Source organism: Ambystoma mexicanum, chromosome 6q, assembly GCF_040938575.1.
Source record: "Ambystoma mexicanum isolate Mex_15411 chromosome 6q, UKY_AmexF1_1, whole genome shotgun sequence".
NCBI lineage: Eukaryota > Metazoa > Chordata > Amphibia > Caudata > Ambystomatidae > Ambystoma > Ambystoma mexicanum.
Window position 1 is genome coordinate 1,584,061,297 of NC_090937.1, and position 27,460 is coordinate 1,584,088,756.

Consider the following 27,460-nt stretch of genomic DNA (forward strand, 5'->3'; position numbering starts at 1 on the left):
GATCTGGTGTCCCCCTGCTTCTGTATGTAGAACATCGTGGTGGTGTTGTCGGTGAAGATTCTCACCACTTTGTCCTTGAGGGATGGGAGGAACGACTTGAGTGCCCAGAACACTGCACGGAGCTCCAAGATGTTGATGTGAAGAGACCTCTCCTTCGGGAACCAAAGGCCTCTTGCTTGGAGATCTCCGGTGTGGGCCCCCAACCCTCCAGAGAGGCGTCCGTAGTCACCGTCTCCTGAAACGCCGGGGTTTGAAAGTCCGTCCCCGTCGTGAGGTGAGCCCGGGTGCCCCACCACAGGATCGCCCGACGGAACTCCTCGTCGAGGGGGATCCTGTCCTCGAAGCAGCCCCCCGCCTGAAACCAGCGGGCATCGAGGAACTCCTGTAGCGGACGCATCCGAAGTCTGCAAAGGGGTACAAGGTAGATGCATGAGGACATCAACCCGAGAAGGGACTTGATGGACCTCACCCTGGCCACGTCCGTGGCTAACAGTCGCCGTACCTTGCCCTGGATGATTTTGGTCCTCTCCTCTGAAGGGGAGGCCAATTGCTCCACTGTATCGAGCTTCGCCCCCAAAAACAGTGCTACTTGCGACGGAACCAGGTGGGATTTGGGGTAGTTGATAGAGAACCCCGGCTCTGTGAGCAACCGGACGGTCCTCACCGTATGATCGACGGCGAGTTCCCTTGACCTTGCCCTGATTAGTCAGTCGTCCAGGTAGGGGTAGACGTGGATCCCCTGCAGGCGCAGCCGCGCCGCCACTGGTGCCAGGCACTTGGTGAAAACCCTGGGTGACGGCTTTAATCAGAACAGTAGGGCTCTGAATTGGTAGTGGCGTCCTTGAACCACGAACCTGAGGAACTTCCTGTGCCTTTTTCGAATGGGGATGTGGAAGTAAGCATCCTCCAGGTCCAGCGACGATAGGAAGTCGCCTTCCTCCAGCTGTCCCAGTATGTGCTGGAGGGTGACCATCCAGAATTTCTGCGCCTTGATGTATTTGTTTAACCGACGCAGGTCTAGGATGGGGCGCCAACCGCCTGTCTTCTTTCTGACGAAGAAGTACCTTGAGTGTACTCCGGAGCCCCAGAGCCTCCTGGGTGCGAGCTCGATGGCACCTTTCTTGAACATCCCCTTTACCTCCAACATCAGTTGAGGGACGTGAATCTCCTTCCTGGCCACGGGAGGAATGTGAGGGCACTTCTTTAGGAATTCCAGCGAGTGCCCGTTGGCCAGGGTGTTCAACACCCAACGATCGGTGGAGATGGACTCCCACACCCTGACGAACTTCGTCAGTCAGCCTCCCAATGGGGTGCTTCGGTGGGGGTGCAACCCCCCGGCCGGGTCAGTCTTGCTTGGAAGCGGCCTTGCCGCCTTGGCCTTCTTGGCGACGACGGCGGGAACCCCCTTGCTTGCCGCGACCTCTGTAGGCCTCCTGGGAAGAGGAGCGGGCCGCCTGGCGGTAGGTGGATGAGCCACTGCTGGATCCTTTGGAGGCACCCTGTCTGCTTCCAGAGCTCCGAAAGTGCCGTCACTGCTGAAGCACCCCAAGGGCCCGGGCCGTCTCCGAGTTGGTCTTGATGGCCTGTAGAAACTCATCCACTGCCTTACCAAAGAGGTTGTTGCCGTCGAACGGCATGTCCAACACTCTGGTCTGGACGTCCTGGCGAAAGTCTGTCGTCTTGAGCCATCCTCGTCGTCGGAGGCAAACTCCGTTGCCCAGTTGGCGAAATCCGGTATCGGCAATGTCCGTTGCCACCGTAATGGCGTGATCCGACGCCACCTCTCCCTCCTGTAGAATTTCTAGGGACTCTGCCCTTTTGCCATCAGGCAGGAAATCTAGCAGATGAGCTATCTTGAACCAGAGCTCCCTGTCGTAGCGGGCCACAATTGCAAAAGCATTGGCCGCCTTAATCGTCGTCGCCGCCGACAAGATGACTCGTCGTCCCATAGAGTCCAACTTCTTACCCTCGCTGTCCGGCGGGGAAGTGGAAGTTGAAGCCGCCGCGCCCGATGCCTTCTTCTTAGCCGCTGCCTAGATGACCGAGTCTGGCGTGGGCTAGGCCCTGAGGCACAAGGGGGCGGCATCGGGGACTCGGTACTTCTTCTCGTACCTGTCCCTCTTGGCGGGTGTCGTGGCAGGGTTCTTGAGGACAGCAAGCCCCTCGTCCCAGATGTCGTCGAGTAAAGGCACCGCGAGGACCGTCTTCCTCTTAGCCTCTCGTCGTTGGTACAGAAACCCCTCCTTTTTCTGTTCTTCAGGGCAGAGCTGGAGGAGCTCGGATGCCCTGGTTATCATGGCGTGGAAAGAGCCAACCTCGTCGGCTGGGGACGCCCGCGGGTGGGGGTGACGACGGGATGTCTGCTGTGTCATCGCCGCCGTCATCGTCCGTCCCCGTCTCCGTATCCGTCGCCGTATCCTCTCCCGGCGAGGGGGATGAGGGGTCCACAGGTCTCGCAGGCACGAAGGGTGGAGCGGGGTGGACTCTCCTCCGCTTGCTCGGAGGGCTTCCCGACGGGCCTGGTTCTGGCTCCTCCGTCGGGGTGCGTGGTAATCTCGTCCTTATCTTCGTACATAAGGATTCGATTGCCAACAAAATGGCCGCCGAGCTACCGAGCTATCCTGGGGCTCGGGCAATGGCTGCGACAGGCGGGATGGCCGCTCCAGTGGGCCCTGTTTGTCATCCTCGTCGCTATCTTCGATCACGTCAGCAGGGGCCGTCCCCTGGGATCGAACCTTCTCGAACCTCTCGTTGAGGTTTATGAACCTCTCGTTGAGGCCTATGGACCTTTCTTTGAGGCCCCTCTCGGTCTCCACCAGTTCCTCCTCAGAGGCTGATTCCGAGTCTTTTACAGCCGGGGGCTTCACGGGGGTCTTAGCGATGAGCTGGAAAAAGGATTCACTCTGCGGCGGCAGGGATACTCTGGGCCCAGAGGCCGTTTCCATTGGCGTAGTCTCAGCCGGCTCCGCCAGGGTCGCAGAGACCACTTCGGTAGAGGCCTTAGCCGGGTGGATCAAGGCCCTCACCACCTTATGTGCATCCTGGGCCTTCGCCTTGGGGGAGGGTCAGCACCTCGCTCCTCCTTTGAGATCGACCGGGTCCACTCCAGCGGCCTAACCGGGTTCTCGGACTTCCTCTTCCCTGACCCAGAGCGCTGGCTCGTAGTCGAACGTGCCGGGGAAGTAGCGCCCTGCTTGGCAACTGAAAAGCCCGACCTTTCGGCGCTCCCAGAGCCCCGTGGACTTGCGGTGCTTGGCCTTCTGTTGGGCCCCCGTCGCCGGGGCGCCCTCAAAGAACTTAGAAGCCTGCTCAGACTTCTTCTTCGCCTTCTCACTTGCTGTGGCCTTCTCCAGCCAGGTAGCGAGGCGGGAACGACGATCTTGTTTGGTCCGTTCCGAAAGGTTCTTGCAGAATGCACAGTCCTTCTCCTCCACGTGCGTCTTGTCCCCATGGAGGCAGTAGAGACATCGCGAATGCTCGTCCTCCTTGAAAACGTTATATAATCCGCATCCAGAGCAGTTCCTGAACAGCTTGGATCCGGGCATCGAGCTCCCTTTGTCCTGGGCCATGTCCTTGAGGTAGGCCGCAGATCTTCTGGAATCCTCCAAGAAGTGTAAACTCGACGGAAACTTCACCCTTGAGGGGCGTAGAAGAATTCAGAAACGGGTCCCCGTTATCGGAAGTAGAAATGGTGGAGCTTGAGGCTCGATTAAACCGAAAAAATGAGAAATTCTCCTGAAAAAAAAGTGAAAACTCAGTAAAAAACTCGAGAGCTAAACACGAGGACTCCCAACACTTGAGCGTGCGGTAAAAATCTGAGGATGGCTGCCAGAGGCGGGACTTAGGGAGAGGGCAGTCATTGGCTGGGGGCAGTATGACCCAGAGATCAGTGATTGGTTACTACTAAGAAAGACAGATCAGAAACGACACTGATACTGATTTTTTCTTTACCGAGGATTCTCAGCCTGACGACAGGGAATATTCATGAGCATGTGAATCCATGCCAGACCCCATGCTGGAGAAACCTGGTTCTCTGATGACTTCAGCCCCATCACACATGAATCATTCCCCCCTGAGTACACACTCATACACCACAACAGTGGTGAAGGGCACTATACAAATGATGATAATGATACAACCGAAAAGCAATTAGCACATAGTGTATGAATGACGATATGTGGATACCTAGCCCTCTGCCCGCCATCTTGGATTTAGAACAGGACCAAATGCAACATCTGAAAATACAGATGCAAAGGCTCTCAATCCAATAGAGCAATGCAAGCTCAAATCTTTCATTAGGTTTTTCTTGACATTAATAATTTACATTATTTGCTGTGCCTGTGAAAAGACCTGTGACAATTGAAAACTAGGGTTTAAGAACATCAGACCCCAATTCGCAGCAAGGTTCTATGCTCACCAGTACCAACCCATTTAACAAATGTTCATGGAGGCGATCCACACCGGATGACATTCCATGGCATTGATCTAACACTCAACAGTGTGTTGATAACAGAGAGCATAGGCTTTGGAGGACCTTCCCTGGAATTGAATCTGGATTCACTCATTGGGAATTTAAAGCATTTTTGAACACACGTCTACTTTGCATTCCACCCATCCACTACATTATTTCAGCTGCCTGTTTCAGACTTCTCTGCCCCTAGCTGTACCCCCATGCAACCTCATTTCTCCCCCAAATAATTTTCTTGCCCTCCCATTAATACTAGTATATACTAGAGGGACACATTTGCAGATAGGCTGCTTTAAATGGTTAGAATCATCTCCTTTCATCCAATTGTATTCTCCCTTCATTGAGAAACATTGTTTTGTAGATGCATACCCACTATGTAGCAACTGGGATAGATCACTTGTTCAGTTGTAGACTAAGTTTTCTACTCCTGACTTTGAGATATACTTTTTATTCTATTGACTAATTAGCATTGATAATTTATTTTGGTTATCGTTGTCTCCTTGACACTTCTAAACTCCACCGTCTTTGTTCCTTTTTTAAATGTTCCATCACACTATGGGCTACTCGGTTAGTCCTTTCTCTACATTTGTTTATGGAATAGAGGATCATGGGAATATATTGACTGAGACAGGCATTGTAAATTCTTAAAAAACCCACTAGACCTGTAGGCAGAGATCCTTAGTTTACATAATCTACCTAAGAGAAATCCACTCACCTCATGGTCTCTGTAAAATGGTGTAAGCTACCATAAGCACACTTCATAAAAGCCAGCAATGCACAATGAAACCTTTATTGACCATTTACTACAAACAAAGCTTGTTTGCAGTAAAGGTCAAATAAAAGTTTCAAATATCTCCATACTCTCTAGCAAGGTCAAGCACCATGCAAATGGTACTCGCCCATAATAAAATATCCTCATCAATGCAAGTGGGCTTGGGGTTTTAGCCCTGTTGGAAATGTAATGCTTCTTGCACTATGCTTTTTTAAACCTTGATAAAGGCCTGAGCACGAAATGAGTTGGTTTGCCCACCTTGTGATTTAATCAGCTTTGTGCTTTATGTGTAGCTCTTCTTCTGTTATACACCATCACAGAACCAATGCACCATATGTATGAGCCAGGGTCTGTCAGGTCGACTGTGGTGAAAATCTGAAAATCTCTCTGGCCTATCAATCTCCCATAGGATAGGCGACTAGACAACCAGATTTGATTCAGAAGCCAGCAAAACAGCTCACTCTGATACACACAATCCCTAACCCTCCAGGAGTCATGTTCATTTAATGAAAGGCACCCTGAAGTGGCCACAAGGCGACATGGATGGCACACTACAAATCACCTAAACAAATATCAATGTTCATAAAGTGTGCTATGTAAAACTAGAAATGTTGATGTAACCATACCTGACATTCGGAACGGCATGAAGATCTTTTCATTTGTGTCTGGATGCAAGATCGCCTAGAAAAAAAGTGGATTTGATGACAGTTTGAAAAATGCATTCTGCATAGCAAAGTCACAAAATGTAATTAATGACAAAACTGTGCAAGGTTTTTAGAAACCAAAGTTGGCTAAAAAAAATAGGTTTGGCTTTGGAAATGTAGAGGGGCAAGTCGTTTCTTGAACTGTGGGGGCTTTACAAAAAATGTACCCTCTCCCTTTGCAAACCCAGATCTATAATCTATGCCAATGCTTGCTATAATAGGAGCAATGATGGACTCAGGGTATAGTAAAGGTATAGTAAATGTACAAGCCGCCATTCTTTAACCACACGAACACTAGGAGCCAAAGTAATTAGTAATCATAACCATGTTAAGAATGCACATAAACAAACACAAGGTAATTCAGCACAAAGGTGGAAAACACATCAATGTGCATGGCAACAAAACAAGCTTTTAAATGCAACTAAAACAGCATCTCCCTCAACTTCAACATTTCCACTTGCTTCTGAGTAGCTGCCACTATAACACAGCTTTCACCAAAATGCATTTGTTTTGCATCACAGAACAGCTGATAGACACTTGGGTGCCTCTAATTATCATCATGAGCTCTAGAAGAGAGCAAACGCTCTCTGTAACCAGACATAAAAAATGGGAGCACTATTCGACGAAATTGGAGTCGTGGCAGGATTATGGTGAATGAAAGATATATGGATATAGGATATTTATAAGTGCAGTAAAGGAACATGAGCAAATCATTTTTCTCGAGTGATCACCACAATCTGAATGGGCTCACTGTACTTTGATTATCTTTCTTATTTTCATGCTCTTAAAAACTTGTGTATGAGCGTGATATAAATAAAATATCATATCATAACCTAACTCTGTGGTGTCCCTTTTATTTACAGAAGGATTGACAGGCTAAGCAGTATCTGCAGGGATTCAACCATGTGTTCTGCAGTGAACTAGGAATGCTATAGCATATTGAAAGAGTCAGCAGAAATGGAGAGTGAGAGTGTGAGTACACACAGTACAGGGCTTCTCTTACCACCTCTAAGCGGATGACTCGCAAATGTTTTTATCTTTTACCTCCTTTACTGATTCTATTCATTCTTCCCTGTCTTCTCACTATCCAGACATAGATGTCCTCTCACTACCTCCATCTCATTCCCTCAAACAATCTGCGGTTCTTTTCTTACCTGCTTACATCATTGCCCTACTCTCCCCCATCCCTCAGTTTCTTTTCCCCTTTCTATCTCTCCCTCGGCCTGTAATCTTGGTATCCTTTTTAATTCTTCACTTTCTTTTTCTGCTCATATTTCCTCTTTCCCTTACTCCTGCCACTATCAATTATTAAATATTCAAAAAGCTGTGGGTGTCCTTACATTTTCTTCTTCTAAATCCCTTCGCTAGTATTCTCTAGACTGTTCTATTGCTCTTCTCTCCTTGTTGGTCTCCCAGCGTCTTACTTTGCTCCCCCCCCTGGCTCAATCCATCGCTCCTCAATCTGAGCACTCTGCACTCTTTCCCCGCGTGACTATTACTTCTGCTCTGCACGCCTTCAATTGGCTCTCTTTTAAAACCGTGCCCTTTTCAACTTCCTCTGAATCATTTTTAATGCCTCTATGGTCTTGCCCCTCCATGTCTCTCTTCTCTAATCTTTCTGTTCTCAGGCCATTTGCTCTGCTCCCAATCTCTTTTTCTCTTAGCCATCCCCCTTCCGTTCTCCTTGTGAGCCATCCTGCTTCCGTTCAATTGCTCTGATTTCTCCTAAAAACTGGATATCCCTTCCTCTTTCTCTACGTTCTATATCACCTTTTCCTCTCTTTACATCCCACCTTAAAACCCACTTCCTCTCTCTGTGATCTGATGGTTTTGTTTAAATCTACTCATGTGTATTGTACCAAATATACAAATAAAAAAAATAAGAAATACAGGTAGTACAGTATTTTTTTTTATTTTTTTTATTTTGATACAGCTGAATTTAATCAACTTTTCAAAAACAAATAATAGTATCAAATGAAATAAAAATACAAGAGAAAATCATTAAAATGAGTAATAAAAGAGAACCAACAATACAAATGAATTAAGAAAGTTAACTATACAATCTCATTTCTCAGATGTACAATTAGTTCTGTTTGCTTTAAAATTGGTAACAATGAATGATTGCATATTGATTTCAGAAGGTAAAATTGCATCAAGGAAATTAACTATTGCTTTGATAATAGAGAACTTAGTTCCAGCTAAAAGTAAGTTCCAAATCTGATTTTCATCATATTGTTTATACAGATTTAGTACATGAGCAAAATGTTTGGTTCGTAACTCTTGCAGATTGATACACGAGATAATTAGATGTTGCAAATCTCCTTTTCTGTAGACTGCTCGCAGAAGCGACAATAATTCAAATTATGAGGAATCATATGCCGCCTTGTAAGCACTTCTCTAGTTAAATACAGATTTAATCTAAAGCGTAGGAAGTTATTTCTTATAGCTGGTGCAGGACATTTCAACAAATAGTTTGCCACTTGGCCGAGCTTTTTATGACCAAAGTTATCTCTAGTGAAGTCTTTAAATTTCAGACAGATTTCAGAATTTAGTATCCAGGCATAACGATTAAACTTGATTTTGGCCTGTGCTGGTCTTTCAAGCAAGAGCGTCATAGTTATGTCCGCGTCAGACAAAATGGTCAATACCTGGTTTCGCCATCTGAGTGGGAAGGGATGTTTCGATTTAATTAGGTGGTGAGCCACCGTACTCAAAATGTTATTACTTTCAAGCCCCAATAAGCATTTGCGAAAAAAAGCACACATTCGCCACTTGACTCTAGATGCTAGCGAGTTCAATCCCAACTCAAACCGTAAAATAGGCATAGGTGTACAATTTGGAAGTTGTAATACTTTTCTCCAGTAACAGGCTTCTAGTTTGTTCCACATTTCATCACTAGGGTGCAAATTCGATTCCGCCGCATAGATCAACATTGTTACTACCTTTTGTTCATAAAAAAGTAGGATGTGCTTCAGCGTGAATTTGCCATATTTATAATGCAAAATTTTAGCTTGCGAGATCAAATTTGAGAGTTTGACCTGCAAGTTAGTCTGATACAGATAGTCAATTCTTGTATTCGGGACCATAAGCCCCAAATATTTATACTCTGTTACAGTTTTCAATGGCACATTACAAATCGACCATGGGTAATTAAATGTTTTGTTTTTGCGATGTGGTTTACAAATCATAATTTGTGATTTGTCAAAGTTCACAGTTAAATGATTATTCTTTACATAGGTCGTAAGGGCACCCAGTAAATTTTGGAGACCACTAGGGGTCTGGGAAATTAAAACCAGGTCGTCAGCGTACAAAAGCCACGCTATGCGCTGTCCCCCCAGCTCAGGAGCATCAGATATGACTTGCCTAAAAGATTTACCCATATCTAAAATAAATAAATTGAACAAGAAGGATGCCAATATACAGCCTTGCTTAAGACCCATATATGTATTAAACGGTGAGGATAAAAGCCCTTCCATAGTTAATCTAATGCGCATAGTTGTGTCGGTATGGAGATGAATTATCAAGGCTAATAATGATGTAGGGCAGCCCAGCAGATCTAGTTTTTGAAACAAAAAGTCACGATTTACTGAGTCAAATGCAGAACGGAAGTCAATAAAAGCGCAATATAATGATTGCTTCCGCTCTGCATACTGGTCCTTTAACATGTTAATGGTTATAATATTGGGAAGTGTGCCCAACCCACTAATGAATCCTGATTGAAAGGGATCCCTTTTGAAGTTGTTCTTAGACCAAATATTCAAATCTCTCAATATTAGGCGGCAGAAGATTTTCCCAGGCACATCTAATAGTGAGATCGGTCTGTAGCTGGCCGGGTTAGACCGATCACCTTTCTTATAAATGGGTACAACAATGGCTTGCTTCCAAGTGTGAGGTATTTGCTGCGTGTCAATAATATTAATAAACATTGCATGTAGTATATCAGCCCAGATTGTCGGATGTTGTTTAAGATGCATATTTGACAACCCGTCTGGACCTGGAGCTCTTGAACAACTAGCTTGGTTAATAAAAAATAATATGTCCTCCGTATCAAATTTGAGATCAAACATCAAATGATGCAAAGGTTTAACAGTCTTTGCAGTATCAGAAGATGGCGCATAAAGGTTAGAATAAAACTGAACCCATGTGTCTTCATTCACATCGTTTGTCTGAATGGAGACTTGATATCCTGCTGTGGCTTGATTAATTAGTCTCCATGATTCTGCCGAATTCTTACTGGCTAGAGTCCTTAACATGGTGCTCCCGTCATTTTGGTACAATTTAGCCTGCCTACCTCTCACCCAATTCCTATATCTTGTTTTGATTTGAGTAAGTGTCGTTGCTCTCTCGTCACGAGGGAGTTTATAGGCCTCTCTTTTTTCAACACAAATTCTCGATTTCATCGCTTTCAATTTGTGATCAAATATATGTAGATGTGGAGTTTGTTTTCGATTATGTAAGGTGGAGTTGTGCTGGAACAACTGCATTAGATCATGATAAAGTACAGGTGAGCATCTTTCGCTATAATTCTGGCACTTTAATTGAGCCTCATAACAAGATCTAAATACTTCTAAGGATTCTTGCGACCAGGTTAACCTATTCCTGGCTGTGTTTACAAAAATAGAACCTCTTAGATATTGCAAAGTTTCTTGAGTCTCATTTTGATGACAGACACAGGTCATTTTAAGCATGTTATGGTCGCTAGCGTCCATGTCGATAACTTGAAATGTTTTTACTTTACTTATCATGGTGGGATTAACATAGATGTAATCCATTATCGCCTCGCTAGTTGCACGGTGCCATGTTGGTCTGGGTGGAATATCCATAGCAGTTGAGCCATTTAACATGAATGCATTTCTGGAATTCGCAAAACTCAACCATTTGTCAAGACGACCCATGTCAGATTTATTCTTAGGACCCAGACAATGGAGATTAAAATCTCCAGCTATAATGATGGTGTCCACTTGGCAATCAAGAATAATAAGATCAAGCGCCTTATGCATAGAGTCCAAAAAGTCATCGTCTGAGATACTCAGAGGATTCCAGTATACGTTTATAAGTGCGCAATGCATACGGTGTCCAGTCAATCTGGTCATTTGTAAATGGGAATTTGGAGAAAACCATGATTGGATTTTTAAGGTAGAACACAGCTTAACAGCTGTTAGTAAGCCAGAGGTAGGACGACCTGATTTCCCCTTAACAGCTGGAGAGTGTACAATATTATGATTATCCCATGTTGGAGCACGTAGCAACCAGGATTCTTGTATTAGCATAATATCGTGATTTAGTAGTGAGATATTTTGGTTGTTCATTAAGTGCTTGTATCCTCTAGTAGTACAGTATAAGTATAAAGGATTTGTAATAAAAAATGAGAGAACTACTGGAAAACATTGGGGTGCTTAACTCTGACTTCAATGAAATAATGAAGCGCAGTAACTTGAGTGGAAAATGCAGGTTTTCAATGTCCAACAATTTGATGATTTTATGGGAAATCTGTTGGAGAGAGAAGTAACCCTATGATGCGGTTGCAAAAAGGGAATGAAATTACCCACCCCCATATCCATGATCTCGAATTGATCAATGAAAAACGTTTGATGCAAAGTAATATCAAGAGAATTAAGGTGTCTACTACTGATCTAGGTACTAAACTGTCTCAAATTAAGAGAATAAAACAAAGATATAGGAACCACTGTAAATCCAAACGTGCTAAAATGCTGCAAACGGACGCAGAATGCGAGAATGAATTGGTCCAATGCACTAGCAGTCCTGTTTAAGAGCATTTTGGACCTAGGAGTGTTCCCGGTCTCATGGAAAACGTCTTATGTGGTTCCCATATTTAAAAAGGGCCCTCGATCTGAGCCCAAAAACTATCGGCCGATATCGTTAATTTCTGCAGACTCTAAAATATGTGCTTGTTTTTTCCTCATCCATTTGGAGGAATAGATTGAATCAACCAAGCGCTTGAGTAAATTGCAAACAGGCTTTCGTAAGGGTCACTCAACTAACCTTAATGGGATGATACTGAGGGCCATTCAAGAATCAACATGGGCTAAGTCCTTGGCAGTGACATTCATTGCCTCGATTGACCTCTCAGCAGCCTTTGACCGGGCAGATTGGATAAGATTATGGGCTAAGCTTGCCGGTTGGTGGTTGCCAGGTGGTCTCTTGGAGATGATTACGGGTTTGCACGAAGGTTCAGGCATACGTGTAAGGTTGAACAAGGAAAGCGAAATGTCTTAGGAGAATCAGTTCACATGTTGGCTTATAGCAGGGGTGCGTGTTGGCCACGTGACTGTTTAACCTTCATGTTTCAGATATTTAAGATGCCCTGTTGAATGTGGGAATGATCACTCCAAAGTTGGGATCTTTCGGTGTCCCCTGCTCGAACACGGCTCCAAGATTGGACTGTAGAGACTCTTGTTGGCTTTTTCTCATCACGCTGAAGTGAATTCTCTAATACTTAATCCAAATGAAACTTGACTTTTGGCAGTTACTAGAAGCAGGCGGTATTGTGTATGTCTTTGGTTGCGTATTGTATATTTGGGCTACAACTTAGGTGCCCAACCGAGCTTTAAAAATACCCAAACCATTCTGATGCAAAAGGCTGTAGTTTTACAGAATCAAATGTTAAAAATCGATCTGAAGTTTGGGAGATTCTCCATTAAACCTGCTTTTGACTTCTACAAAGGAAAGATTGTACCAACGCTTATCTATGGCCTTTAATTAAATGATGATGTGGAGGTCATAGGGTTAGAATGCATTTAAGAATCACTTTGTAGACGGGTGCTGCAAGTTTCAAATGCAATCCACATCTCGGCTATCAGATATGAATTGGGAATTTTATCATTGGGTGTCCGGATGAAGTGGAGTCTGTCTACATTGTTCCGTAAAATGATTTTTCCTCTGTGCAATTCTTTGTACAAGGAATGTGGAGAATTTAATCAATCAAATTGGAGTAAATTCAAAGTCTGCCCAATTTGTGGTGTTAATTGGGTAGAAATCTGAGTCCATATTATCCGATCTTTTGTTGGACAGAGATACCCGGATCGGGAATCCGGTTAGGGTTAACAGGATTGGATATCTACTATAGATACGTTCCACTCGTATTGATCTATGAAACATCTTTCACACAAAAAGCAACAAACTATCTCTTGTATCCCAATGCAATTACCTAATCGATTTTAGCAGTCACTTTTGCTGAAATTGCGCTTGAATTTTGTTATGGACTAAACAGGTCCTATTGAGGAGTAGAGTCATACCATTAGCGGAAAATAATTGCACAATTTGCCAGGAATTGTATCAAACTGAAACAATTAGACATCTGCTATTGCACTTCAAGTCATTGACTGTTAATAGGATGAGATTCATTCATAAACTGCTCTCTGATATTAATTGGTGTGATGAGGTCTCTTTATGGAGGAGGTGTTTGAATGTTCAGAAAACTTCAGATGGCTTAGCAGTGGCTGCATTTGTGAAATCTATGGGCTTACTGTGAGATTTAATTTATTTATGAAACTTTTATACAGTTTTTAATAACTGTTGATACTGTATAATTGCATGGAGTGTTGATGAAATTGTTTTATGTATATTATGATGATGTGATTTCATGCATTGCGTTGTAAAGTTTTTTTAAATCATATACAATAAAATAAATAAAAAAATGAGAGAACATATCCAATATTTGCAACAAAAATAAGAGTACACTTGATTATCTTTAATAGTCTTGTGATATGTGAGGTAGTCATTTGTGGATTTGCTAAGGCAAATTGTTATAGACCTCTCTCCCCATCAAAAGGGGGTAGCACAGACAAAAATATGCAAATAAAGTATGCTGCGAAAACTTGTGTTAGAAATGAATCAATGTTATGCTGACATTTGTGAAAGGTTAAAGATCCATCACTAGATATTAAATTCTAGATATACAAGCGATGAACTTGAATGTACACATATATATATATATATATATATATACATACATACACACATTTCTTCGATATCCTTGCTTAACCATTTAATTATGCTGGCAAAAATCAATCATACAACTTTGCAAATTGCCAGTTAACCAACTACTCATGATTGGTCCCCAATGTTAACTCATTGACTCATTTTGTTTTCTTGGACAGAGCCTCCCAAGATAGCTGTCGGTCAATTCTGGCTTGAGTCTTAACTCCCAGGGTGGGGTGCTCTAAAAGGGTGAACCTGTGACCCTTCTGCATCTTCATTCATGTATTTTCATTAGGTAGGAGATGGAAATAAGCTTGATTGCTTTGTTTGATCGTAGTGATCTGCAAGACTGTATTTCTTGAGGTGCCCTCAGATGTAATCTGGCCGCAGTCCAGATAGCTTTCCACATGATGCATAAGATTTTGAAGTCAATCCATACATGCTAATATAAAGATTTGAAGGCTCCTGAAACATGATCATGATCATATTTTGTTCAGAAAAAGATAAGTTGTGCTGCTCTGTTTTGATTTTCCCTTAGATGGAGGAATTACTTTTGCCCTAGTAAATATTTTTTGCAGTAATCGAATCTCAATGCGATGATCGTGTGGGTTAAGTGAACTTCATGGCTCGTGTTTAAATTGGGTAGCTCCTTATGAAGAAGAATTAAGTTGAAATGGCTTTTGAGGGCGACTGTGGCCACTGGTTGAGAGAAAGGTAGATCTTGAAAGATTACTGTTATTTTTTCATTTTCTGTTGCATTGGCTGGGCTAAGGTTATGGGACCAAAACAATGTGCATGTGAGGGTCAGCCGCTACTCTGTCTAGGAACAGGGAAACATATGTACAATACAACAGAATGTCCTGGCAGGGAAACAAAAGGGATTTCTCTCGCAATATAGATCACTAGTTTTAGTTACACGCATCTCACCTACATTTTTTAGGGAGCACATTTGGCTATTCTGTAAATATTTAAACAGAAAAAGTCATACTTTATCCCTAGATTTGACACTTCAAATAAATGTATTACATTTATATCCGACAAAAAATGTATTCACATGTAGACAAATATTTGTGCAAAAAACAAAAATGTATAATGAATGTTAACTACAGGCTCAACCTGGAATGAGTCTTGTAGGTACATCAAAGAAAAAAGGAAAAAAAAAACCTATGTGTAAATACAATTCCCAACATTACAATTTGTTTTGCCTCTCTATCTAACTAGACAGCTTATGTGTCCTGCTTCTGATGTTGCCACATGAATTTACTCAAAAGGTCCAGGGGTCTACGAAAGGCGCTGGTATGTATGTAATAGTCGCAGCCCCTCTTTTGTGTGAGTCAATCAAACATGTGAGGCTGTACATTTCGGCTGTCTTGTGTGGATATGTCCGCCTTCCTCAGGACCAAAACTTTCTGACTCACGGAGAAAGCATGCTTCTATGCGACTGAGCCATTTCTAAACCAATAGCTGCCAGAAGCACAGCATCGGCTGATACAAGGGAACGAGTATCCCTTCCCACAATCAACTTACATGATTGCAACTCAGTTATGTCAGATGCTCATAGTTGACATAGCCCTATACCATTACTCTCGATGACACGTGGCAGAGTGGGAGAGACGGAAAAAAAGGAGGAAACAGTCAAAGATTTGAAGGTAAAAGTCTGGATATTGCAGGACAGATGGCGAAGCAAGAGTGAGGAGAAGCAATGTCTGAATCCGGAGAGGACAGAAGGCAGAGATCTCACAATCTACACAGAAAATATGCTCCTCCAGTAAATTGGGCAGGGGGCTCTATAACAATGGTTCACTGTGTAAAGAGCACATTGGGCACTAACAAGAAAATCCCCTCCGGGAGCACCCCCTCGGCCCATAATTGCAAGCATTCTAAATTACCAGGACAAGGAACAGGTCCTGGCCTTCTGCAAGTCAGGGGGAGTGATCCGCCAAGAATCAACGTCACTGGCAATTTACCCAGACTACACTTATCAGGCCCAGAGTAGAAGAGATAAACAAAGGAGTGTACCCTTACTGATTCTGTTTGAAGCTACATAGGTTTGAGGTGGACAGATACCATAGTCTAGAGCTGTCCACAGGTGTGTTAGCAAAGAGATTAGGTTTCTTAATTAATGAAATCCTATGGATGAATCAGCCGCTGTGTGGAGATTACCACCCACTTTATAAAACATATATTTATTTTGTTGTTACAGAAAGTTAAATAAAGAATAAATATCAAACAGGAAAACTTAAGATCAACAAATATTGTGGAAAAGTGCAGTCATATATTCTCAACAATTAGCATTAGCACAACATGAAATCAACATAGTTCATATGATTGAGTGCAGTGTACAGTAATATTCAAAAGTACAAAAGAATCTTTTAGAAAACACATGTAACAAAAACAAAAAGACCAATGATTGTTAGTTAAGTGACTATCAAAGCAGTATTATTAGGAAGGGACTCAGATGCATGAGAAGAGTTCAATATATCCATTACATTATTGATCCCAGGATGGGCACTTTAATTATCCCTTATGTGGCAAAGACTATTTTCAAAAAAGCAGTGAATGCTGCAGGGTCATTGAATACAAGATATCTTATCATTGCCGATGTGACAGTTGTTTGTTGGACAAAAGAATCAAAGGACAGGGATACAGGTGTTGAAGTGTTCCCTGTGTTCTTCACGTTTCGGCGGTGATGTACTGTAGAAAGTCCGCCTTCATCAGGGCTCCTAATCGGGGACCCTGTAGGGAGTACATAGATATCTAGTGAGTGGAATTGTTCTGCGGGTGCCCGTATTACTGGGGCATTATATATGTGAATGTTCTCTAAGCGCCGGACAGGAGGCTTACCTGTCGTTGCTTCAGATCCCAAGTGCTCGGATTCACCCCACACAGGAATGGTGCCAAACAACAGGACCAGTCGTATAGATAACAGATAGATGTGAAGTTTCGCAGTCAGGCTCACATGAGGGTGTTTCAATGGAGATTCAAGATAATGAAGCTACATGAGATGAGTGCCAGTATCTCATGTGGTATTGTGCAAAGGTAAAAGTAACTTAATGCAAAACAGTTCAACCATGGGCACATAATTATGAGAGAACAATTTGCAAGGTATTTAGTACCTGTATAGGTCTCATCATTTGTATGTGCTCCAAGTCGTGGTTGTTGATGTAGGTCCTTGTAGTAGACTCCTGAATAGAGGCAAGAACAAGGTACCGGAACCTCGTTTAGTAGGTTTTACTATCCAACAGCTAAATAGCTGTTGTATGTTGCATTGGTGTTTAGATAAAAACGGGAATAAAGGTGTAAACAGAATCTGTGTCATTGGATTTGAAAATATGCTTAATGAATTTAATTTAGGACAGAAGCTGAGTGTTAAAAAAGTAACATGCTCACACTGAGCAAACAGGGTGATACATTTGTATAGTTACAGCATGAAAAAGCAGAAGGTAGCCGTGGCGTTTATTGTTATTTCAAAAATGCGCCAGGGCTTACCTCTTGCTCAATATTTATGGTATATATGCTGTACTGGAGCCATACAAAGGAAAGGGGGAAGGAAGCACCACCCGCGGGCGCACGCTGTCAAGCCCTTATAGCCGGGATGAGGAAAGTTGTCAACTGTGCGCGTGCAGCGATCAACATTAGAGCTTACCTCTTGCTCAGCGTTTTCGCTGTGTGTGTTGGTGCTGCAGCTGCGTGAGTCAGATGAAATCGTGCAGGGAAGGGAGAGGATGCGGGCTATCTCGCCCATGCACCCAAGACAGAAGGTGGCGCGCATGGCATCCTCGGGGTATTTAGCCTGTTACTATGGAAATGACGCATGCACAGTAATCACTTTCTAGTGTTCGCATCCATTGTCATGGAGGTCGCGCGTGATACTGGTATTCGCGCATGCTCATAACAGAGAGCTCAGTTGAATGGGGAGCAGAGCATGGGGCACATCATTGTCATGATAGACCACAGCAGTGGCAAAAGAGTAGAAGAGTCCAATACATCCTGACAAAAGAGAGACTCTGACGCCAGGGCATGAAATACATGCTCCTGTACCCAGCAATGTTAAACATAATCTACAAAGGAGGCACACACTGAGCTGTGATCTACTTAACTCAGAAAACAGTCAGTGGTCTCACATGTGAGGAAGAGCAATCAGCTGGCAATGAGCCTCTTGCAACTGAGGAAGTGTTTGCAATCTTCAGCCGCAACAAAGTAGCAGCAAAAGAGGGTAGCTCAAACAACACTAATGCGAGAAAGAAAACCAAAAACATGGAAAAAAGGAAGACCCAACATAGATCGCATGGTCGATCATTCTTAAGAAACATCAAAGGGTTTAGTATAATAACAACCTGCAATAAAATACACCAAGAACAAAAAAAGACCGGTATAAACAACGGTGTAAAACTCCCACCTGCTGAGGGAAAAAAATGTACTACTACAGAGGAAATTACAATACCCGAAGATGACTGCAGTATAGGAGATCTGTTGGATCTCTCAACGTACGAGAATAATGGAGAGGATGTATGTGATCAGTCTAAAGCTGGGGCCGCAAATACAAAGAAGATCCTCAAACCGGATGTTGCCAACTTAAATATAAACATCGACTTCGGGGCACCCAAGAAAGACGAAAAGATATCGGACAAGGCTAAACAAAACAACTCTTTTATGGAGAAATCTGAAGCCCCTAACAAAAATGAACCATCCTTATGTGAACATAGACTGGTCACTATTGAAGCCAAAAAACTAAATGAGATTAATCCAAAGCATCTAGCTGACTCGTCTGTCAGCTTTCTCACGCTGGAGGACAAAAGGAACCAAATTGCTATTGGCAGAAAACATATAACTGTTGAACTTGAAGAGGCAATGCATAACCACGATCTGATGAAATATGAGCTGAAATTCCAGACCCTTGACTCTAAAAGAGCTCTAACCGATAAGGGGATGTCCCACGAAAGTACTACTATCCGACCTGAGAACCGGAATAACGAGGTCACATAACAAGAAGGAAATTCTCACCATTCAAACAAATGGTCCTCTCCAACAAGAAAAATAAACTTTGATGCTTATAAACCTAGAACTGAGGCCGCCCAAAAAAATGGAAAGGCTGACGCTTCTTTTGGCCAAAAACTGGTCACCAACATCATGTCGACCTAAAAAAAGAACTGGGAAATATTTACTACGGCTGGAGCGTATTGAGAAAGAAAGAGATGGCCTGATATTAAACCGGAAGAATGTGATGATGCTTCTTCATCACATACCACAACTAAGAACTGTGGTTTCCGAAGACATCCAAACCGTGGAATTCGAGAATGAATTAAAAAACGATTGTGTAATACTGCACATAGCTTCAAAAATCATTTGCGACTCATTGATGAACAGCAGCATGATCCTGAACTCCTTAGGATTCGACATCAATGAAACTTGCGATACTAAGTGGCAAGTCAAGTCTAAGGAACGCTACTTATCATCGGATTCTGAAGCTTCAGCTCCTAATGATACCGCTAAGCAAGTGGAAGGAAACAAGGCTGCTCGCAATACAAGTGTACAGGATGGCCGACCCAAGAGTGGGCCCGTGAAACTGAACAGATTAAAATAACAATTGCGAAGGCTGATTGTGCAGCTAAGAAGTGCAGCTTCCCCGCTGAAAATATCCAGGATTGGACCTGGGTCGCCCAAACCATCAATAGTCACAAAGAAAGCTAATGCCCAAAGACTTGTGAATCGGGAAAGAGATGCATTACCTCTTGGAACACTAGAGGTCCCATGCATCTGTTCAGCGATATTCCATCTGACCTAGAAGATGTAGACATTTTATGTCTACAAGAAACATGGCTTATGAATCCACCAATAGCGGATGGCTACGAGATTGCCTACAATCAAGCTCTCAAAGGAACTAAGGGACGTCCCACGTCTGGTCTGTTGACTCTTGTAAAAATCGCAAGTGGCTTGCGTATTCTAGCATCAAAAAACATATCGCCATACATACAAGTCGTCAAGATTAAACTCCCAACAATGTTGCCCAAAGTGGAGAACTTACTAATGCTGATCAACATCTATTGCATCATACTGCAACACAACTTGATAATTTTATGGAGCTAATCTCAGAAACGATCTGCGACATTAAAGAAAATGAGAGGGAGGCTAAGATTCTGATTTGCGGTGATCTTAACATAAATTGCCTTGAATATGGGGAAAGTTGCAACTACAATATGGATGAATGAAATGAAAGCGTGGAATTTAAAAATATTGAATGGTGACACCCCCGATATTCCAGCACATTTCACCTGGCAAAGAAACCATCAACAATCCACTATTGATTACATGTTTGTAACTGAAAAAATTAAACAAGAGGTTGCATGCCTAAAAATTATTGAAACAAACGCAAGTGACCACTGTATACTAAAAATGTACCTGAACTCATACTCAACAACAACGAAAACAATTACTACATGTAATGATTTGGTTGTTATACCACGCTGTAACCGGTTACGGTTAAATCAAAACAAGGTTAAATCGTTGCTAACGTCAATGGAAGAAAGTTCAGTCAACGAGAAAATTGACTACACAACTTTCTTAGAAACATATCGAGAAAAGCCAACTGCGAGGTCGAGGCCGGATTTTTCTAAAATACATGCATGGGATATTGAGATCACGGCTAAGAAAAAAGAACTGAACAAAGCCTTACGAAATTTGAAAAAAAACACCAATGGCAACCATGACAGGGAAAAAAAATCACTAAAACAAAAATACAAAAACTGGTTGATCAGTCACAAACACGTAATGCTACAACGAGATGCTATTGGGCGATAGTTGGAAAAACTTGCAAAACGGAACACCAGTGCCTTTTGGGCCTATCTGAATAATGTATCGACACCACAAGCGGCCGTGATAAAAAACATGGTTCCGGAATCAGCTTGGGTGGAACATTATTCAGATACCTTCTACAACAAAAATGCAAAGTGTATTAATCCAATGAATCCAGTGGTCGATAACAATCGACAAAGAAGACATACACCACAACATCGTAAGACTCAGCACGTCGAGAGCCCCCGGACCCGACGGGCTAACAAACCAACTTCTAAAGCAACAACCAGAGCTATGGACGGACTTCTGTCACTCCTTATTTCTTGCGATTCTGCAAGAGAAGAGGATCCCCTCCACCTGGCGAAGTGCTATCATCGTACCAATCTTTAAAAAGGGTAAACAGACAGATCCAAAGAACTATCGCCCAATATCCCTACTCGATGTGGTGGGGAAAATCTTTGCCACCTAGCTTCAAATAAAACTGCTGAAATGGATACAAGAAACAGGTCGATATGATCCCCGACAAGCAGGATTTGTTAAGGGTGTCGGTTGCAGTCTTAATCTCACTATCATACATTTTCTAAAAATGGAAGCTATACGGCAAAACAAAAAGATCTACATAGCATTTGTAGATCTCTCAAGTGCATTTGACTCAGTTGATCATGAGATGCTCTGGGCTAAATTGAAGAAATGGAAATGTCCAGAAAGCTTATTAGAGCCCATTAAAGAACTTCATATGGATACTGAGATTAAGATTAGACTGGATGCCAGAGGAACTCTTAGTGAGTCGATTAAGACAAATCAGGGTGTGAAGCAAGGTTGCCCACTGGCAGCTACCCTGTTTGGCCTTCTCTTATCTGACTTTGGGGAATCTATAGAAGCAGTGAATTCTCATCCTCCGCAAATCAATGGCATGAGTGTAAGTTGGCTGCTATATGCAGACGACATTGCTTTACTCGACCTAACACCAATTGGTCTGGCAAGAAAGCTTAAAGCCCTGGAAGGATATGTGTCAAAAAACAAATTGAGAATTAATCCGGCAAAATCAGAAGTAATAATCCTTCAAGACCTCACTCGTAGTAAAAACCAAGCCAAAAAAACAAGTTTACATGGAGACTGAATGATGAAAACCTGATCTGTGTAAAAAAGCTTAAATATCTCTGTATGTGGATCAACAGCAACATAAATGACGCTCCGTGGGCTGAACATGCCAAACTAAAATGCAAACAACTAGCATGCCAGGGAATGCTTATAAACAAAAAGTATGGAAAGTTCTACCTGCTGCCTGCTTTGGCCCATTACAACCAAAAAGCAGTCCGAACAATAATCTACGGAGCAGAATGTGCCTTAGGAGTAACCTCAGATCTCTGGAGTCAACTAGAAAACCAATATTGGAGACGAGTGCTACATCTTCAAAAAGGTATTCCCAGTGCGTGCCTACGCTACGAATTGAGTCTAATATACATGAACGCACGGGTACTGTGGAATATGCTGTCTGTGTATAGGAAAATAATCATTAATGACTGTACACCTCAATTTTCCATACTACAAGATGCTATGAAAGGAAACCAGGAATCACTTTTGATAAAATGGGCAAATGAATGTAACAACCATCTTGCTGAGATAGGTACGGACCCTGAAACTTTAAAAGCTAACCCAAATCAGGTAAAAAACAAGCTATGGATACGAGATTGGTGCGCAACAGTAGACAACAGAAACCGTTATAAGTTGATGGAGGATGCCGCAATTGAAGGGAAAAATCGTAAACAACAGATGCAATACTTGCTGAGATAGGTACCGACCCTGAAACTTTAAAAGCTAACCCAAATCAGGTAAAAACAAGCTATGGGTACGAGATTGGTGCGCAACAGTAGACAACAGAAACCATTATAAGTTGATGGAGGATGCCGCAATTGAAGGTAAAAATCATAAACACCAGATGTAATACTTGGTGAAAACAGCGAATGCCAGGCACCGAAGGATGCTTCTAAATTTCAGACTCAATTTGTATGACACAAAAAGAAGCCTAACCCTGAGATTCCGAAGATCAAATGAGACAGACAATTGTCGATTCTGTAATCAACATCTTGAGACCCTAAAACATCTTACGCTGTTTTACCCCAGTCTAAAGGACCTGAGAACTTTGCACTTGGGTCAAGTAGTCAACCACTATGACACCTTACCTGCAGAAGAGATGTGGCTTAAATTTGCCTACCCAAGAGAAAAGGATGTCTTTGGTTTGACAAATTTTCTGCAAGAACTCAAACAGAAGCTGACTATCTGAGATCAAATGAGGCTACCCAAGGTATGGAAATTACCTGAGAGGCAGAGCAGTTGACAAACAAGTGGAAAAACGAAATCAATGGACACCGCTGGGAGGAAACCTCAAAAGTATGAGAACCATCTAAAAACTGTTAGGCTGATTAGAACTGGAATGACTTTGGCATGCAGCCGATCACTGAGATAATTGGTTTGACCCCCTTTGTGGTTCTCCGATTGAGTGCCTTGTGTCATTGCTGTTATCCTCTGCTCTGCCTTTTTAAGATGATGTAAGACAATATCCTTTTCAAAAGTTTGTATAAACTAAATGAAAATAAAAAAAATAAAAAATTAAAATCCCTTTTTTTTTGAGTCCCCAGAAGAGGCAAATGCCTAGATGGATGAACATCGTATGGCACAGTTGTCAGAGAGGAAAGAAGACCGCAGAGAGGCAGCAAGGTAAACAGTAACGGTAAAGCAGACAGTTGACGTTGAATGCACGACCCAGATTCGAAAAAAGCGGCTAGGGCAGGGAATCAAGTTTACAAGACTTTAACTCGAACAGAAGACTCTCTGAGTAGACCCACTCTTTTGTAGGGGAACGGTGCAGTGACAGGAATCCCAACCTTAACGTTCTCTCACCTAATGGGTCCGGGGCTTCTGCTCTCCCTTCTAGTTACTTTATTTCTTTTCTCGCTCCTTTCTGGGGAGTCGTTAGAGTACCAAAAAGTACCGGGTCACCAAACCCTGAGGAGTGTTGGGGACAAATGGTGGGCGGGATGTTATAGTTTATGTTGGGCATAGTTGGTTCTGGTTAAAACACAGAATTATTACTTACATAGTGAAAACACGGCTAAAAACCCATAAGGTGAAAGCTTGATGGGAAAGACACTGGAAGACCTTTAGTGAGTGGGGGGGAAATGGAGGGGAGGAGCAGACTCCAGATGCCAGAGACACTAAGGGTTTCCTCCTGGAATGTGTCGGGACTAAATAATTATGTTAAGAGGGTAAGAGTGGCTGAATAGCTATGCTGCAAACAGATCCGTATAGCCCTGCTGAAGAGAAACACTTCATGCTAAAGAAACAATCTCAGGTGCTGAAAACATTGCGAAGGAAAGGGTTTGGGTGGGGATATTCCAACTATGTGGGGGGAGTCCTGATCTGGGTGTCCCCCACAGTACCCTTCCAACAGATAGGGCTTTATACAAATAAGGATGCGAGAATGGTACTGGTGCACAGGTTCTTGGACAGGAAGGAAGTTTGCCTGATTAACACCTATCCCCCAATCAGGACACAGCTGCCTTTTTTCGTTCCCTCAATCCCAAACTAGCCCCCTTTAGAGGTATGAAATGGATCAGGGTAGGCGACTTCAATTGCACCAACTGCACCCGGACCTAGACATATCAGATGATGGAGTCCCATTCCAATCTCCTACAACCAGGACCCTGAGAACACTGATGGAGGAGTTAGAATCACATGAGATCTGGAGATAGGTACACGGACTGAAATGACAATTCTTATTATACTCAAGTGTGCACAAAATACACACAAGAATAGACTACATTCTCACAGGGCTAGACCAGCTGGGGGACTTTGTTGGTGCTTCCTACGAAGGGAGAACTCTCTCAGATCACTCGCCCCAAGTAGTGGAGTGGATACTTTCCAACCACCCCACCCTGGTGCCCACAAGTAGAAACTCTAAGAGATGGCCCCTTCAGGGAAGAGCTAAGCCGGCAGATTGAAAAACACTTCAGCCTCAATATGAATAGCATGGAAGGAATGCAGATCACATGGGAAGCCTTTAAGGTGGTGACAAGGGGCGTAGCCGTAGCCAAGGCAGGAGGGATCCGGAAAGATTTAGAACGACAGCTAGCAGAAACTGATTACCAGATAAAGAGGATAGAGGGATCGGGGATCAAGACAATGGAATTAGAAGGGAAACTCATTGAACTCAGACAGGACTGCCTCGTGCATTGGGAAAGGTTGGGGAAATACAGCTATGCAAAGTACTCAGAAAAGCTGCATGGGCAAGGGGATAAGCCAGGAGACTGCTGGCCTGGTTAACTAGTAGCACAGGAACACGAGAAGTGATTGTCGAAATAACAGATGAATGCAGGTAAAACTGGAGGTCACAAAGGGATATCAATGGTACCTTGATAAGACAGAACTACTCCTAGTCGGATCATCTAATAACCTTCTTAAACTAAGTTCTCACTATACAAACATCGTCATCGATGGGAACAGTATACCCATAGACAAACATGTAAAAACGTTAGGTTTGTACCTCGATGCCCAGTCTAACCTAACTAAGCAGATCAACATGACCTCTTCGGCCACAGCTTACACCGGCAAGTTGATCAGAGCCTGTAGACCGGTACTATCCCCCATCAGTTGCCTTACACTGGCGAGGGCGCTCATACAATCCAAATTGGATTATTGCAACAGCCTTTATCTAGGAGCAAACAAGTCCATCGTAAATAAACTACAGATTATGCAAAACAACACACTTAGAGCAGCGTTGAATATTCCTAAAAGAGAGCACATTTCAGAAATTAGAAAGCAACACAGGTGGCTCTCTATACATGACAGAATTGCCCTAAAAACTATCTGCCTCACACACAAAGCGATTAACTTCAAAGCCCCCCCCTATCTCACAGACAAGTTCACATGGAAGGTATCCAATAGATTCACAAGATCTTCCAACACACCATCCTTGGCGGTGCCTAGATACAATCTAAAAAGAGCCGGAGGTTCTAGCTTCCCGGTATTAGACGCTCAGCTATGGAACACTCTCCCTCAGAACATCCAAACCATTCAAACCTTCAACAAATTCAGAAGCCATGTTATCACATGGATTCTTAACAAAACATAAAATAGTTGCTCTTGATACCACCAACAGCTAGGTGGTCTGCTCACCTAGTATACGTGTCACCCATCCTACACTACCGCTATGACCCATTGTATAATATGTATAATGTTTAATGTATATATGTACCATTGTAATTACACAAATTGTATTAATGATTACAACTGTCTATACTATGCCATGTAACCACTTCCAGCCTCAAGCGCCCAATTACCTCCGGGTCAGGTGCGCAATATAAATAAAATAAACAAACAAACAAACAAACCTTCCGTACCTTCTACTGGGATCTGTATGGAAACCCGGGAACCACCAAAAAGAGTGAAATAACTAAGGCCCTGATAGATATCGGCTTGCCCACTCTGACCACGTAGCAGAGGGAAATGCTGGCTGCACCACTCACAATGGAAGAGCTTAAAGAGGTAATAGCCATGCTCCCTACAGGTAAACTTCCAGGAGGAGATGGCCTCCCAGTGGAGTTTTATAAGGAATTTGTAGATTTAGTGGCCACAAAATTACTCTTGACCCTAGAAGAGGAAAACGAGAACGGGAGGTTTCCCAATAGTATGGAGGACGGGAAAGCCTGCAAATCCTACAGACTGATATCATTAATTAACCAAGACACCAACATCCTTATAGCAGCTTTAGCCGAAAGATTAAAAAGGGTGATCCCAGCATTGATACACCCGAACGAAAGGGGCTACATCCCGGGCAGAGCAACAACAGAAAACCTGAGAAGATTACAGTCAGTAATGGACAGAACCAAAAAATGGTCAGAGGGCTGTGCAGTGGTAGTGCTAGATGCCATCAAAGCTTTTAACTGAGTGAAATGGGAGTGGCTGTTTGCATCCCTGAAGAGCTTCGGCATCAGGGACAACTTCATGAGGTGGGCACAGGTGCTCTACTCTAGCCTGACTGCTAGAGTGTGCACTGGCAGCTACATATCTGAACAGTTTCCAATACACAGAGGCATGAAACAGGGCTGTCCCCCTTGCTGTACATTCTAGCACTGGAACCCCTAGCAATATACATGAGGAAATAGCTCAAAGATACAGGACTTTATGTAGATGGGGTACAGCATGCGATATCCCTATATGCGAATGATATGCTATGTATAAATCGCTCCGAAGACAACCTAGAGTTGTACCTGGAGTTGTTGGAAAACGTTGCTGCTCTATCCGGGATCTTGATAAGTAAGACAAAATCCTGCTTATTCCTGCTAGCAGGATGGGTGGGAGTGTGGAAGAGAGAAAACACCCGTGCCTGGGACTGCAATGGAAGGCCCACACCTTTAGGTACCTGGGAGTGGATATTCACCTCGACACAAATGACATATACAACCCAACACACTGAAGGCGAAATCTGGTTTGGAAGCCTCCATAACATTTTGGGAAACGTTGTACCGTCTTGGTAATTGATAGTAGAGCACATTTAAAAATGGTAGCCTTCCCCCACCTGCTGTACCACTTTGTAAATATCCCATACCTCATACCCCGTCCTTCTTTAAGGGCCTAACCCAGACGATAGGTAGCTTTATCTGGGGAGGCAGCAGAAGATGGATAGCCCTAAATATCTTATGAAGAGAATATGCAGAGGGCGGGCTGCACACCCGCACTTTGAACTTTACTACTTGGCAGGACAGCTTCAACATGTGGCAGGGT

At 43.2% G+C, this 27,460-nt stretch overlaps 1 protein-coding gene across 1 annotated transcript in view; it reads right to left on the reverse strand.

The window, feature by feature from the left end:
• The window catches only part of SFXN5 (sideroflexin 5), a 1,920,751-nt gene that overhangs the window by 1,202,618 nt on the left and 690,673 nt on the right, over positions 1-27,460 (reverse strand). Inside the window, exon 5 of the mRNA XM_069632305.1 lies at positions 5,867-5,921. Within this exon, the coding sequence (XP_069488406.1) occupies positions 5,867-5,921 (55 nt within the window). The remainder of the gene's footprint in view (positions 1-5,866; positions 5,922-27,460) is intronic.